Source organism: Mixophyes fleayi, chromosome 4, assembly GCF_038048845.1.
Source record: "Mixophyes fleayi isolate aMixFle1 chromosome 4, aMixFle1.hap1, whole genome shotgun sequence".
In the NCBI taxonomy this organism is placed as follows: domain Eukaryota; kingdom Metazoa; phylum Chordata; class Amphibia; order Anura; family Limnodynastidae; genus Mixophyes; species Mixophyes fleayi.
Window position 1 is genome coordinate 264,297,119 of NC_134405.1, and position 17,743 is coordinate 264,314,861.

General features: G+C 37.7%; 1 protein-coding gene across 1 annotated transcript in view; it reads left to right on the forward strand.

Moving 5' to 3' along the window:
- The first annotated feature begins 582 nt into the window (after positions 1-582).
- Positions 583-17,743, forward strand: part of SEPTIN8 (septin 8) — a 67,459-nt gene continuing 50,298 nt past the window's right edge. The window contains exon 1 of the mRNA XM_075209726.1: positions 583-911. Coding sequence (XP_075065827.1) covers positions 882-911 — 30 coding nt within the window. The 5' untranslated portion in view covers positions 583-881. The remainder of the gene's footprint in view (positions 912-17,743) is intronic.

Below are 17,743 nucleotides of genomic sequence, written 5' to 3' on the forward strand. Positions count from 1 at the left end.
TTAACCCTTCTGTGCTGCCCCCCCCTCATTTTTTAACCCTTCTGTGCTGGGGCCCCCCCTCATTTTTTAACCCTTCTGTGCTGGCCCCCCTCGTTTTTCCCCCTTTACTTACCTTTTCCTTTTCTTCTCTCTTTATTCTTGGTCCTGGCTGCTGCTCTGCTTCATGCAGACTGACTGCCGGGGGCCCGGCATGCAGTCTGAATGGAGCAGAGCAGCAGAGAGGAGGGACGCGCTCACGTGAGTATGTTTATATATTGTTAACTACCCTGCTCCCCCCACCAACGACCGAGCCCCCCCCGCCGAAAAAAAAATTAGTTTTGAAAAAAAAAGAAATAATAAAAAAAAATCGTTGGCACGAGGGCCTGGCCCGGGCCCCCTGACATGCCCGGGCCCGGGTAATTAGTACCCGCTTCCCCCCCCTCTCGGCGGCCCTGGCTGAGTCTGATCTTTATATCCTGTGTGCAGCTCGGAGGTGACCGGCACATCACACAACCCCCCCATCCACACTCCCCCTTTGCAGAATGCAATGACAGCATCGCCTTTCTTACAGGGCTCTGGACTACAATTCCTAGCATGCTTTGCAGACAGAGGGCGGGAACGGGCTAGATCATAAGAAATTGGGCATCCTTAATGTTGATGTTTGTATTTGCAGGAAGAGCGTCTTTATTTACGAGACGGACAGGTTGAGAGGCGAGCCTGGCAATTGCTGCTCTTTGTACAAATCTGAGGGAGGTGGAAAGGGCTCTCTAATGCTGATGGGAGTTTCCAGGAAGTACAGTGGCCATATTGGATCCCATTGAGATCTAGGAGCTTAGATTGCATCAATTCAGAAGAAAATAGCTCGGGTGTTTGCTGGTGACTAATTCATTGACCACGCCAGTATGGCTGCGACTGATGTAGAGCGGGCTAATGTAAGTATGTGTGCCCTGTTCTGGCGTTAACCACCCCCTGCGCCTGGTTGTAGACCAGATGATGTGTCAATCACACGTTGTGTTATTGCAAGCTCGGCAATAGCAATGTGAAAGTTTCCCTTTGCCAGTGGAAGTTGTCTTCCAGTTTGTTACTGTATTACGGGTACATTACTATTACTTTCTAGGGTAATATGACCTTACCGCAGGTATTAATAAGGGCTAAATGTCAGTAAGGTTCATAATTTCCCCAATCACGCTTTTTTTTTCTTCAAGGAGAGTAAAAAAAAATGTTTTGTTAAATTGTTCAACATGAATGTATTGTCGCCTTTATTGATTGTCTACCTTTATTTTAAACTATATATATTTCGATCCCCGGTTACGTGCAGTTAACAGATATGCTCTTAAAACCACTAATGCTTGATGATGGCTTGATGATGGCTGGGTATATATGGCACAAGTACCCAAACTAACTAAAACAATCCATTAGAAAGTGTCCCTAGGTTTAGCTGTGTGTGTGTGTATATATATATATATATATATATATATATAATATATGTGTGTGTGTGTCTATCTGATGCTGCTACCATGAGTTCTACAATATAAATTTTAACAAATGTTCTATAACCCTGAAGTTCTGAGCCCTAAATAAATTGAACCCATTATACTGTGGGTCTCCATGGTGTGGATATAATTTAGGACTTTATTGTTTGCACATTTCTATGTACTCTATTACTAAATAACAAGACCTATTAATTGCAGATGAGTGGTTTTTTTTTTTTTTTTTTTTTTTTTTTGGAGTATGCATTTTGGCTGCAGTTTTAATGATTAATGTACTTGATGTGCATGTATAGCAAGAGGAGTGTCTCTACCCATGTGACACTGATCCCCCTCCCATTGATACCACTTGTGTTTGCCAGCTGTTTGACAGCAGTTCTAGAGTCTGGTGTCTTTTTTTTGTTTTTGTTAAGTCAGAGTAATATTAACCCTGCTTCTCTCGGCATGAGTATTTTTTTTGTAAATGCATCTTTAGCACAGCTATGGTGTTTGGAATGTCAAAAACATAAATGTGGATGCACTTATCAACAGTTCTCTGTTTGCCATCATCTATTTAGGAGTACAGCATACTGAATTAACACATTCCTTGTCAGAACAAAATGTAAATGTATTGAAGATTTAGGCAAATACATAATATAAAGAGTGGTAGAAGTTCATTCTTGCAAGTTAACTTGGAACTAGACACCATAAACAAACTTGTCAGTTTAAATAGTTTCTATGTTGTTGTGCATTACTTTGTGGCTTTCTAAAATTGTGGGATTCACACATAATCAAATTAACAATAATACACTTGGTCACCTTGCAGATATCCAAGATGACCCCCTCCTCCTTTATTTATTCTGTTTAACAGTAGTAACAATGAACTCTACAGTCACTGGTGAGATCCATACAGGGCAGGACTGGCAAACTTTAGGCTGGAGTGCGGGACTCGGTTCAGTAGCCTATTAGGAACATTTTAAAGGAAATAAATGCATATAGCCCAGTCACCCAGCCCAAGGTATGGGACCTGCCTGTGGGTAAGCCCCGCAGCCAGCCAGCTCCTGAGCTCCTGGATCCATAGTAGTGTAGTATTACATTTGCTGCTGTAACTCTGAGCTTCACTTAACTGTCAGTCTTGCACTTTTCAAATGTGTACTCTGTTTAGTTGGCTCCTTTTGTTATTTTGTTAACTCATAACTTCTTGAACAATATTCTGTAGTTTCCACAGAATTTTGTTATATGGTGTGAACTGTTTTGCTGTGATTAAGCAATATGTCTGAAATTTTACTGCACAGTAGCTGTGGCAAGAAAAATGCTTGGGAAACATGGACATATTTCTTTGCAATAGAACACTGTTTATGATTTTTGTATGATGCATGATCTGTTAGTGAATACAGTATAATGCTCTGTATGAATCAAAACTTTTTTTATTTTTGTTGTTTTTATGTTTCAGTATCTCTTATCAAAGGGTGTTGACAAACCTTGTTTTGCACAAGAAGCACTATAGCCCAAAGTTTTTGTTTATTTTCAATCCACATTTTGAAATGAGTCCTTTTTTAAATTCTATTACAAAGTGCTAACTAAGGAAAAGTCGTCATTTTTGTTTTCAATAAATTGGGAACAGTGATGCATGGAACAGATTTATCATAATACATTGCTTTCATAATTTGATACTTATTTCTCAGAAAATTTTAAATAAAATCTCTTCATATTGGCTATATTTCTGGAATTGTACAAATCCATGTTTGCTTTTTGCTTAAACAATTTATGGAATTTATCAAGCTTTGCAAGTTTTTGTCTAAAACAGTTTTTTTTTCTTGACATTTTTATATATCGGGATTAATAAATGTTCTATTCATGATAAAGATAAATTCACAGTGAACATTAACAGTCAGTTAATCCCACATGCACATTTTAATGAACATATATTTTATATACATCTTTCTTATTTATTTTGTTTTCAAAAGCTTCTCAAACCAGCATATACAACAGCTCATTTTTATGGAAGGAAACATATTAGATAGTACAAAACTGAGCTCATGAGAGATGTACTATATATCCAAAATTATCTGGACACATGAACATCACATCTAAATGTGCTTGTTGAAAATCTCAATCCAAAGCCAAGAGCATTAACATGGAGTTATACCCCCCCGTTGTGTTCTCACTCTTCTATGGAAGGCCTTCCACTAGATTTTGGAATATGGCTGCTGTGATTTGTGTACAATAAGCCACAAGAACATTAGTGAGGCCGGGCACTGAAATTGGGCCATAAGGCTTGGCTTACATTCCAATTCATCCAAAAAATGTTCGCTGGGATTGAGGTCAAGGCTCTGTGCAGGCAAACTTCTTTCACCAATCTCTGGAAACCATTTTTTTTATAGACCTCACTTTGTGCATGGGGCATTGATCTGAAAAAGGAAAAGTCCTTCCCTTAACGGTTGACTCACAGTTGAAAGCACACAATTATCTAGAATGTCATTGCATTCTATAGCATTAAGAGTTCACTTCAGTGGAACTAAGGGTCCCAAGCCAAACCTTGAAAAACAAATCTCAGACCATTAATCTTCTTCCACCAGACCCAGATTTATCCACCAGACTGCCAGATGGTGAAAAATTATTTGTCAGTCCAGAGAAGGCAAATGCCAGAGTCCAGTAGCAGTGTGATTTACACCACTCCAGACAATGCGCATGGTGATCTGAGGTTTTTGTTCGGCTGCTCGGCGCTGCATTGTAAAGGGAAACTTCCCTTTACAATGCAGCGCCGCTTTAAATTTAATTGCCGAAGACGCTGAACACGCCGGAGTTGAAGAATCCGGACATTAATACATTTACTCCCTGAAGTAATTGTTGCAACTGAGGAGAGATTATTTTATGCACTTCAGGTCTCTGAGGTTCCGTTCTGTGCTCTTGTGTGGAAAGAACACACTGTTGCACCTAGACATTTCCACTTAAAAAAAAAAAAAAAAAAGCACTTGCAGTTGACCAAGGCAGCACTAGCAGGGCAGAAACCTTTATTCACCTGTTAGCAATGCATTTGGCTGAATGGCCAAACACACTGATGAAATGTAGTTTGTCTAATGACTGATTGTTATTTTTTGTTGAATTTATGTGAGAAGAAAGATATTACTGTGAAAATATTATTTCGAAGGGCTGCTAAGGTTGGAATAGAAGTTGATTCATTATAAAAAAATAAATAAATAAATAGAAAAAGCATTTTTTGCACTAAAAAACCTGTTTCCTATACATAATGTATGCTGAAACCACATTCATGAGAATGTAGCCTACTCACCAGGAACCAATGCAGCAATAGCATGCTGCTTTAGCCTAAAAAGTGTCTGATTCCACTGTATGTAGGCAGTAGCTACACTTCAAATTATAATTGTGTTTGGAATATCTAAGCTTGCTAGCTTGTTTCTCACAGTCCATTTTTATTTTTGATTAACGTTAGTGTCTTTCACTTTACTTAACAGACAGGAAGTCTGGTGCACATAGCAAAAAATGGTTAACCAAATGCAATCCATATTTTATGTAGAACAGTCATCTCACAGCTTTCTTTTTGCACTAAAAAGGTATCGAGTTTCTTCTGCGCTCCTACAGATGGGGGATAGGATGGGGAATGCAGCCTAGATCCCGTGGGAAATACCTACTTAATTTCCCAAATGGCAAAAATACATAAAAGTGGAAATAGGATAAGGCGCAAATAGGACCGGTTGAAATATACGGGTACCTCAATACCAAACAATGCCTGAAAATACTGAAATGTCAGCTCAAATATACAGCTTATTATACAGATAAACATAGAATGTATATAATAAGATGGTAATATTCACAGTATCAACGTGATAAGTCCCAATGTTCAAGTAATATAATCATCTCAATATGATTCATAGTGTTTCAAAACCACCATCAGGAATGTCTTCTTTAATGTTCAAACCTTCCCTCCAATGATTCATACATGCGGGAGATAAGAAGACAAGAACGATTCTCCAATGGTGTAATAATCCAATCACAATGTTTAATGCCATACAGGTATAAAATCCACTTACATTTTGCAAGGGAAAACGGTTCTCATAAAGGTTTTTTTAGACACGCAGTCAAACTGTCCTGCTGTTCCATCCCACGATGGGATTCTGACTACCACATGTTCTTTTTGCACTGCTGCTATTGTCTGTATTTCCTATATTTATTGTGTGTTGTGCTGCAATATTGGCAGACAGATGTATTACATTTGGAGCTGTGACTAGCCTATCCTTTGGCACTGACAACTCTAGCTTGGTCTCCTGCATCAGTGCTATCCTAAAAAGCACATTGCAGTCAATCACTGAACACAGATCAAAGCGTGTGTGCTGCCACAATACTTGTCATAAGAGCCCTCCTTGTATTGTTTCTTTTTAAGTGCTCTTATAATACCCTTGTTTTCTTTTCTGATTAACTTTTCAATAGTCTTGCTACACATTCCCAGTTTGGCAGTTAGTTTTGTGGTGCTTTTATTAGAATATAGGTGTGTACCTGCTTTGTCAAATAACATTGTTCTGTTCTAAGGGGCTAGGGACTATACTCTATATCAGTGGTGGCCAACATGTGGCTCTAGAGCCGCATGTGGCTATTTGATCTTTGAAATGTGGCTCCTGGACAGAAGCATAAACAAAGTATAGTTGTCCAGGCACTGGCAGGGGCAGATTGGAAACCCTTCAGCTGTTCGACTGACTGAGAGCAGCCGCGTCTTGTGACCTCCTCTGAACAATTCAGGGAGGTCAGAGTGTCACAGACAATCCAATCAGAGACGGAGGAGGAGAGTGTAGTGGAATGTTTGTAGGTCTGTAGGCATGTAGGGAGGTTTGATTGGCATGTATATGAGGAGAGCTGATGGCATGTATGGGAAATTTGGATATATCTGAATGCATGTGTGGTGGTTGATGGGCATGTAAGGGGTATGTGTGGAGGTCTGGTATGTATGAAGAATGTGGATAGATCTGATGGCGTGTGGGGAGCCTGAAGAATATGTAAAGGGCATATGAAAAGGTTTGATGGCATGTAAAGGACATGTGGTAGGTCTGGTGGGAATATTTTTCAGACATTTCTGGGGCATGTGGGTAGATTTGACAGCATTCAGAGAGGCCTGATGACGTGCGGAGGCTGATGTGTATGTAAAGGGAACATGGGGAGATCTGATCGCATGGGTAAATCCAATGGTCATAAAAAGAGGTCTGAGGGATTGTGGATACAGAAGAAGCGTGAGCTACTGTTAAGAGACTATAAGTAGCCTTTTGAGCCTTCCTCCGCCGGATACAGCAGTAAGGTAATAGCTGTGCAGTCCAGAGCTGTGCTGATTTTATGAATATTGTGAAGATGTAGGATACTTTTTTGCTTAGCAAGAAATTGTAAATTATGGTATATATACGCATGTTTATGCTGAGTATATGTATATGTGCACACATTTTAAAGGTAAAGTTGGCTCTTTGCAGTACCTAATAGATATTTTTTGGCTCTTGGTCTCTTTGGTCTTTGGTTCCCAAAGTGTGCGCCGCGGCTCCCAGGGGTGCCGCGGCGCTGTCATAGGAATGCCGCGGGAAAGCCAGAAAAAAAAACAAAAACATAAACTTACCAATCCGCGCGGCGCCGGGACCCAGCCTCCTCTCCTCCTCTCTCACACAGCTATAGTGACAAGCTGCGTGAGAGAGAGGGAGAATGCTGGGTCCTGGCACAGCGCGGATTGGTAAGTTTATGTTTTGGGTTTTTTTTCTGGCTGGCCGCGGCAGAAGGGACAGAGTGAGAGGGAGCGTGACAGAGGCCGGAGGAGGGGAGGGGGGGGGGGGGACAGGGATCGGAGGAGAGGGGGGGGGGGGGGGACAGGGATCGGAGGAGAGGGGGGGGGGGCAGGGACCGGAGGAGGGGGGGGGGGGGAACAGAGGCTTCTTTATAAAATAATCAGTATGTGATTATCCAGTTGTTGAACTGCTTTAGTTTGGCAATTGGAGGGCTGCAGTTTTCTTCAATATGAAAGTGAAATTTTGTAAGGAGTACCCAAGAGTAGTCTTCACTCCCACATTATGGATATATTAACAAGGTAGGCTGCTAAATTCCTTTTTAATAAACTTTACTTGCAGTAGGATTTAAACATAATCAGCAATGTAGAGAACATGATGCCATATTCGTGTAAAAACAAGTGTAGTGCTATACGTGTAAATGTTTATCTTTGAAACACTATATGATTATGGACTTAAATCAGCCTGCTAAAAACATTTAAAGCAATCTTTTATGTAACTTATCTAAAATTTGAATAATGATGTGGTTAAAAGCTGCCTTTGGTAGTTGTTTGGCATAAATCAAAAGTTGCATAATGTTTTATTTTGATTTATATGTCCTTTGTAGCTTTGCTGGTTTTATCTGCTCAATTCTCACTAAGGAATCCATTAAACACAGGTGTTTATGCAAGGCTTAAAATTTAGATGTTATTTTCATGCTTTATTAAGATTGTTGTCTGCTCTGTTTTTGCATGAGCAGAATCAGAAGAGTCAGCAATTTTGCTCTTTTAGGACAATCTACAAGCACAAGCAGATGATAGATGGCTATTAATGGGCATAATGAGTGCAATTATAAAAAGTAGACCTAAAGTGTGTGTGTGTATATATGTATGTGTATATATGTGTGTGTATATATGTATGTGTATATATGTATGTGTGTATATATATATATATATATATATATATATATATATATATATATATATATATATATATATATATATATATATATATATATATTAGCTTTGATATGTAGAGTCAACATTATAGCTTTAAATATATACATTCAGAAGGGCGCTGCAGTTGGAGGAACTATCTGCAGATTGTCAGGCAATTGGTTTTGAGTTCGTATACACTGCAGGATTCAAATGATGTTGAGATTGAACCAGATTTTTAGTCCGGTTTAAAAATCAAATGAAAAGATATGTGCATTCGAGCGATCCTTGTTTATTGTTGGAGTGTACACATTAATGCGATATTTGACCAAACACTCGATTATCTGGTAATTGGCCCGATAATCGTCTGAAAACACTGTGACTGGACCATCGTGGCACACCACCCAACAGTCCAGATTCTTGAGGACAGTCTTGATTTTCTCAGGTCAAAAGGACATGGCTGCTTATCGGTAATAGAAGTTGGACAATGGAAATAATAGGCATTCACAATTAAATCTGGATATGGTTTAGGTGGAATAGGAGTGGGTTATTACACCTTGGTTATGGGCTTAACGGAGGGTCAGGTGGCCAGGTGGATGAGTATAGCATATAATGAATGACCTTTGGTTTGATTATTTGGGCATGGTTTTCTGTGGCCTTTGGGGGCATGCGGATGCCAAATACGCCCCCCTTAAGGAAATAATAGAATGAATAAATCAATAAGGCTGTAGCCATGTTCTCTCTACTGCTTAGTGTTGTGTCATTAATTTGACTGGCATTATGCAAATTAAAGCGTTTTTGGGATGAAGGGACAGAATGTGTACATGTTTAAGGTCATGCAATGATCCCCATGTATTGTAGCTGACTGAGCGCAATGCAAGAGTAAAATAACTACTTTTTCTATCAAGCCCAATTCAAATCCAAAGGAACACAGAGGGTTTTTCTTAGAACAATTCTTTATAAATAATCAGATGGTTAATCCTTGAATAGATGCTTTAGAACCATAATTCTAATATATTGTACTTGGGGGGGATTGTCATACAGTGCACATTAGATGTTTAATCTTAAAGAAGAACTCCCCACTAAACTAAAAATGGAATTTTGAGTGGCATTCAATGAATTGTACTTACCGTGGATGCAGTGTTTTGTTCACTGGATGTCGCATGATTTTAACGGCCCCACACCCCACCCCTCTCTCATCTTATTCACATGGGTTCTCTTAGCCTGTTTAAAACAGATTGATTGGTAAGTGGAAAGATGAGGGGAATGTGGGACTTTGACAACCATCACAGATCTTTGCTGATCTAGTGAACGGTAAGTGCAATTTTTGGTTTGATAGATCTTGGGACCCCACCCAAGTCATCTTTTGATTGTCTTTACCAAAATGCCAAATAATAGGCCATTCAATATCATTAATAATGCCACTGATGCAGGAGCATGAGGTAAGATAATGGAAAAGCAGTAATATAAGAGTTATATAAAACTCTTGTAAATAAGCTCTAGTTGTTTCATACTGTTGTCTGCCTATAAATATGTGCATACTATACTGACATTTCAGAGACTTATCATCGCCATTTGTTTATATAGCACCACTAATTCTGCAGCGCTGTACAGAGAACTCATTCCCTGCTCCATTGGTGCGTACAGTCTAAATTTCCTAACATACACACACAGGGAGAGAGAGAGATTGACTAGGGTCAATTTAATAGCAGCCAATTAACCTACCAGTATGTTTTTGGGGTGTGGGAGGTAACCGGAGGAAACCCACGCAAACACAGGGAGAACATACAAACTCCACACCGATAAGGCCATGGTTGGGATTTGAACTCGTAACTCCAGTGCTGTGAGGCAGAAGTGCTAACCACTTAGCCACCGTGCTGCCTAAGTAAAGATATACTAAGTAAAGATATTTTAGATTTCATTCAACTCCTGCCATGGTATGGAAGTTTTGATGTACCGTATATACTCGTGTATAAGCCGAGTTTTTCAGCATACTTTTGTATGCTGAAAAAGGGCACTCGGCTTATACACGGGTGAACTTACCTGGTGTCCGGTCCCTCGGCTTCAACTTCTGCATATGCGTTCCAACAACAGGAAGTTCGGCATTTGGAACGCAAGTTTGCGTTCCAAATGCCGAACTTCCTGTGTTGGAACGCATATGCGTTCCACTGCGGGGGTAAGTAAAAAAATCTCTCTCGTACGAACTAATGCACAGCCTAACCCGATACCTGCAGAACACCGCCCACAATGTGTTTGCTTAAGCTTCTGATTGCCTAGCATCTCTCAATCTATTTCCTGATTGGCTCTATACCTCCTTTGTCCACTGCATATTACTCGGTTTGGCTGAGCTTATAATCAGAAAGGACGGCTGGCTGAAGCAATCAAATGGCTTAGGTTTGAAATATATCCCAGCCTGTGAATACAGGGCAGTTGTGTGTATGTTCAACAGTATGCCTAGCTGCCTAACTCCAGGTCCTTCATTAATACACAGCCCTTGTTTTTAGGATTGTATCCCATGTAAAAGCAAACTATTTAAATGTTGCAGTATTTACTTTCACTGTTATGGAAGCTAATGGACTTGAAAGAAAATATCGTATTGCTGCTCAAAAAGATCAAGGGAGAGATGTGTATTTACTTGTCTATAATATCACAATACTTCATATGCTTTACTCCTATCTGGCTGACTTTTACAGCAGCTTTGCCCATTGAAAACTACTTTTCTCCCTTGTATTCCAGAAAGTGGGAACTTTGTGCCTAAATCCCTTTTTATTCCCACTTGTGACAAAATATTACACACAGGGGTCAAAGAGCAAGTGCTTGTCAATTACAATTTTTCTTTTCCCCCAGTCTATTTCCTGCTTTTAAAAATGGAGCTAGTGACTGAAGGAGGTGTCATGACAGGTGATCAAATTGTAAATCAATAAGTGTTAGAAATATCCTTGATCTCATGAAACGTGTTGAATAAAAATATTTTACACATACAAAAAAAAAATAGAAATATATCTAAGTTTGTGACAGTTAATTTGATATGTCTCTGCAGCATGTGTGTAATGCAGCTGAATCCCTCTCCCTCAGAGCACCCTAGGGTGTTTCTTACATTATCTTTAATTTATTTCGGTTAGGTGCTACCCATGATTTTATAATCATTTATGAATGTTCCTTGTCATGTACTGTTATTTATATGGTTTAGCTAAAAATGATTTGATAGATTGAACCTATCATTTTTATTTAGGTTTTTGTGGTTAAATTAGCGCTGTGTTCCACCCTAGGCTTATACTCGAGTCAATAACTTTTCCCAGTTTTATGTGCTAAAATTAGGTGCCTCGGCTTATATTCGGGTCGACTTATACTCGAGTATATACGGTATGTATTTATAAAGTTAAGATTCCATTCCTATTGGGTTAACATATATTTTAGGTAAAACAAACATTTTAATATATCGTAGTTACCAACATTTTTAGATATTTATGTTTCTGCTGAGAAAAAGGCATCTGAGCATGTCACGTGCCTTAGTAGACTTTGGAATCTCAATCGTCTTTAATTTACTGATTTAGTGTTTTGTATTTTGTGTTTGTGTTTTTTAGTCTACTTTTCACATGTGAAATACTTCTATAAATATTAAACCTATAGCAGTGATAGGCATCCTGATACGCTTCAGGGGTCGCATAGTGGGACCCTCTAACCTACAAGGGTCCTACATTACCTCTAATTTCAACAATAAGTTAAAACAATATATTTAATCAAAGAAAGAGACACTTATCTGTAATAACATAACAGCAGGCATTTAAAGACGTGTTACAAGCTATAACAAATAAATCTGGCAATAAAGCAGGAAGGAGCAAGATTCGGAGGGCCGTCTGATGCCCATCACTTTTCTAAAGAGTAAGAATAGATTGTAACTATTGTGTTGTTGGGGAGGAATATATAATGTGTACAAGCCCCATTCTGTATTTTGCAGCTAAAAGTATTGGTGGTGGCATTTAGAAAACAGATCTAGATGTCGTCTACATAATGTATGCATTATGGTAAGTGACCTGATAAAGCCGCAAGAAATCATGGGGGCAGAAAGGTATACTTTAGCACATGGAGTGCTACAGAAAAAAAGGTTTGTTTTTAGTTTTGTTGCTTTTTTTTATTTTTTTTTTATCTTAAATTTGAAATTCAGAAATCAGCTGCAAAGTAGAGGTTCTTGTACTTGGTTCATTTTGTTTTTTACTTGTTCTAGAAAAAGAATGCATTTATTCATCTTCCACAGCCGCTTCTATACTTTTATTTAAACTTCTAGTGGCAAAAACCAAACCTACGGTCTTCTAATATGCAGTTTCTGGAACTGTGGTAACAATAGCCTGCATTTTACAGTATAAAGTATTGTGTCCTCTTATGTTGACTGTGTATTCTTAATTTTTTTTTTTTAACTGCGATTTTTATGCTACACACTTTACTTGTGTGAGGGTGCAGAAATGACTGGAAGTTTGTGGTCTAAGCTCTGTCTGCGTGTACACAAGTTCATGTGCTTATCTGTAACCAGAATAACTACATTCTGTGAGAAACTTGTTTGGCCTGCAAGGTCACATTTTGCATTTTAGCTTGATGTTTGCTGTCATGGGTGGAGTGATACTGGAGAACAGTCTACCCACCTACACATGTATAATCTTCATATATACTATACCGCTATTATACCTCTAAACATTTTGATTGTCTCAGACTGGTCAAAATGGCACCTTCACCAATTTAAAATCAAAACACATAGTGATGTATTTTGTCACCCGCAGGAAAAAAATGTTTGGAGAATGTAGCATAGGTCTCACTCGCATCATCCTGCTTTCTATATATTTATAAATCCACCATTACTAAATTTCATTGATTTACCGTAATTACAATCTGAATAGCCTACCTTGTTCATGTAGTTACATACTGGGAAGTACATCCATGAAAGCAAATAGTATTCTAACGAATGTAAGATAGAAAAACTATGCATTATGTGTGACAGGATGGACCACCTATGGTGAATCGTTTTGACAGCATATATTGCTTAATTTGTAGTGACACTGTCTTGTAATATGATCATTTTTGACACTGGGCAAGGAGAATGTTCTGAACAAATAGCATGTACTGACTCTATTTCTAATGGCTGACACATGACCTGATTTTAAAGATGTGTAGTTTCTAAAACTATGCCATGGCACTTTGCAACTGGGATTCTATGAAATGCTGAAAAATAGCACAATTATTATTTAATATATTGGGAATCAGTCCTACTCATGTCTAAAAGATTTGTCCTCTGAGTTGAATATTACTTTATTGAATAATAAACTGGTGTCTCTATCTCTTTAAGGCAGCAATTTATTATTATTATACCATAAAGGGTTATTTCACAGGAATATTTTCCCCATGGCTTTATCTTGTGATCCTATTAATTTTAACTCTGAACCCCAGCATGGATTTCTCATTGAAATTTGGCTTCCTTCTCTACATCCCAGTGATGACCTGGATCAGAGCAAGAAACTTCCCAGCTGGGATAACAGCATTATCATTCCTGCAGTCAATTCCCATAACCTCCTGCCATCCTATCGGCTTTGACTCTTCACTCCACTCAGCAGAGCACTTTATGTGTAGAGATATTTTTGTAAATTTGTGAGGTACTACACATATTTTAAAGATTCCTATTTGATAATGGTTACATTTAAAAAATCACATGAGTAGATTTAAATTCATCTTGCTAGCCTCTCCCTATTTAGAACTGGTCTGATAAGTAGATGTATAACCTAGTTGTTGCCTGGTTCCAAGTTTGTGAAGTAGGTAAGAGTGTTATATGGCAAAAATATATGTCAATACTGACAAGCACACATGTGTCTAGGTTGTAGGGTTGAGTTGATTATTACACTTATGTGAGAGATAAATGTTAGGAGTCCCTGACAAATGTTATAGAACCTCAAAGCCACATTTTTACAGTCACACAGAGACCCTTAGTTATGCTCAGTAGTCAGACCTTTGTGCCAGAGGTAGAAATGTTAATTTGCCATTTTTCTGACCTTTATTGTAATTTCCAAATCTCCAGGGAATAGTCAAATGTGTCCTATGTTGGCATGCACATAGCATGTATATAGTGCCATATATAGATAAACATACCTTCCTACATACGGAGGGCAGCACATAAACAGTGACAGCACAGGAGTCATGAATTCAATTTAGATTTTTTTATTTATTTTTTCCCCACGGCCCTATCTGAGTGGCGTTTGTTTGTTCTCCCTATGTTTGTGTGGGTTTCCTCTGATTTTCTCCACAGTTCAAAAGCATATTGGTAGGTTAATTGGCTTATGAATGAGTCATCTGTGTCGTATGGATTTAGAATGTAAGTTCTATTGGAGCAGGGACTGATGTGAGTGATTTATATATTCTCTGTACAGTACTGTGTAATATGACCAGCACTAAACAAATACACAATAATGATATTAAACTTTAGCGTGATATAATTGAACATTAGCTTTATTTCCGCTTTGCCTTTCATGTTTAGTTGTCCTTTAACTTAACATGATTTGGCTTACCCTGAATCTGTGAAAGGCCACTGCCTGTATGCTGATTTTGTTTTTGATCCTAGATGATGACTTTTTTATTAAATCAAACCAGAGGTAATGTGCATTCTACTCTAAAAATAATACACATATCTAGATTATCACCTGTCAGATGATGCACTGACAGCTTCTTATATGTGCTTCTAATTAGACATCACAGTTGGGATTTAAATCTTGTCAATTTGCTTTTTTTGTTTGTGCTTTCACATATTCTCAGATATTCTGGAATTTGTGGAATATCTGAAATCTGATGGGTGCTATTTATATATAAACAATATTTCCGCCTCATAAATTTTATCCTACAGTTTAAGAAAAATATTTCTTACTATGTTTAAATGTGTAGAATTGATTAACCCCGAGCCCACAGCAATACATATAGTAAAAAATATTTTAGGTTTTTCTCTGACCAAAAGGCCTAGTCACTACTCCTTCCTTTTACGTGAACAATTGTTTCTATTTGAGACCTGGCATGTGACAACAGCTTTTATTATATTTAAGCATAACATAAATCATTCTATATCTCCCTCTGCTGTTTGTTTGTCTAACAAGAGCAGTGCCATGAAGTTACTAGTGACTAGTAGATGGCACTAGGTGCTGGGTTGCTTGTTGACTTAATCAGCAAATCTCGGATTACTGATAACATTAGCAAATTCTTTGCACAATCAGTCTACTTGTTCTTCACAAATCCTGGTACTATTCCTAGAAATGATTGGGCTGATTGAGTACAGAGGTTGGCAATTTTTGGGTCTGTATTTTATTGTAGCTGTCAAAATTGATGTGTCCAATTTATATTAGCCAAGTGAATGTGGGGGCTGGTATTGTATACTAGCTATCAGAATTGGGTTCCACATTCTCTACTAGTCATAATATCTGGGGCCTACTTTAAATGCTTCCTAGAATGTTGGTCTGTATTTAATGCAGGGTTTCAGGATGGGTTATATATTGTATACAAACAGCCAAAAAAGGTTGCCTACTTGCCACCAGAATGGGGGCTGCAATATATACTATTTCCCTGAATAATGGTCTGCTTTTATAAACTTCTTACAGACTGCAAGTCTATATTGTATATTAGCACCAGAACTGAGATTCTTCTTTATATACTACCACAAATATGGTCTACATTGATTACTGGTCACTGGAACAGATTTAATTGACCCTTTTACTTTTGTATCCAGCATCTTTCCATCATTTAATTCCTGTACTCGTATCTGGAGTTCTTGTCATTCAAGAATGGCCTGGGCTAAGTTCCACATAGGATGTTGTACCCATTACATGTGCTTTTAAATAGCAAGTGTCACATTTGATAGCCCCCTATGGTGCCCAGTTCTTATTACAGTTAGTTGAATTCCTTCACCTGTCTGTATCGGTGTTAAAAACTTTTGGCCTTTTTGGGTATACAAAAAGACTTACAACATTTTGTTTAAAACCTATTAAGCTTGGGTTTATAGTTAATTTAGGAGCCAAACGGATAATTGTGGAAGCCAATGGAGAAGTATAATCATAGAAATCTATACATCCAATCCACTTTGAAAGGAGAAAGGGACAAACTGATTTGGATGGAAAACATGGTTTGTCCCTTCAAACTAAAACCTAAATAACATCAGGAAACATGGCAGTGTCCTAACAGAATTGTCAGTGTAGGAAATGGGCATCGGGTCATTAAGACATCTTGTAGCTGTATATTTTTATTCTTGAATTGTTTTTTTGAAAAGGTTGATCTATTTGTTTTTTATCTTTACTATATGGTCTGTGTGTTTAACTGTGATAGTCACTTGCTTTTGTGATGTTAAACTTGAATCTGGATTTCATCCGATACTGTGTTGTGTGCATGATACATTTTCTCCAATGTTTTTAATTTGGTTATATAAAGATTGTATATTCTTAACCAATACCCTTTTTTGTATGCTTTTTACACCAGTTACGTATTTTGTTCTATAGCTTTAAAATCTATGCATGAACTATGGTGTAACTTATCCTGACATTGCTATTTATTGCGCAGATATTTGTGTTTGCTAAAGGTTTCTATTTGGTTTTCCTGTGTGCCTTCAATCTATTGGATGTTATGTATGAGAAATATTACACAGCTGATTCTGTAGTTTGTTTTTTTTTGGTTTTTTTTTTTTTTTTTTAAAAATCCCTTTTGAGAATTTTATATTAAAGATTTGGTATGCATTTTGTTATATTAAGTGCTGCCTGTCTTATGACACAGATTTTGCCTGGGTCTATGTTTGCCTTACAAACATTACAGCTGAGAGGAGTATGTGAATTTTGAAAGCCAATTATGCTTCTAAACAAAACATATCAATACGTTTTTTTCGAGAGCTTCTTACAGAGACACTGCGCCTCTTTCCCCTTGATATTACAGACTCAGACGATTGTGAAACATTTGACCATAGGGCACTATTATAAGACCTGGAGGTAAATGAGTGTTTTCCGGCGAGTTTGAAAAGTGAAGATGTTGCCTATAGCAACCAATCAGATTCTTGCTATCATTTAGTAGAATGTACTAAATAAATGATAGCTAGAATCTGATTGGTTTTTCAAACCCGCCGGAAAACTCTCAGCTTGATACATTTACCCCCTGGTCTCATATAAAATAATATACAGTAAACTTGCGCTGAAGAAATGTATCGGTCTTGATATAAACTCATTTGATTATAATAAACAGGCAAATAAACACAGAGACCTCAGCAGCCCTTATAGGAGACTGCACACTCCTCAAAAGATATGCACAAGCAAAAAAAACTAGATATTTGTGGAAATCTATGTGTAAATATATATGTAGCTAAAAAACAAATTCATTACAAATTAAATAACTGATGAATGAATCCATAAAAAAGAAAGCACACTTATTAAAACAGTCAATCCAAACATTACTAATGAAAATAAAGTTGATTAAAAAATATTGTATTTCTTACACTTTGCCACAGTAGCAACGGAACATGTGACTATGTCTAACAATATAAACTACTTTAGTAGTTTCTTTCCCAAAGAGAGTCCATTTATTTGGAACAAAAGTCTAATATAGCCTTTGTTTCTAAATA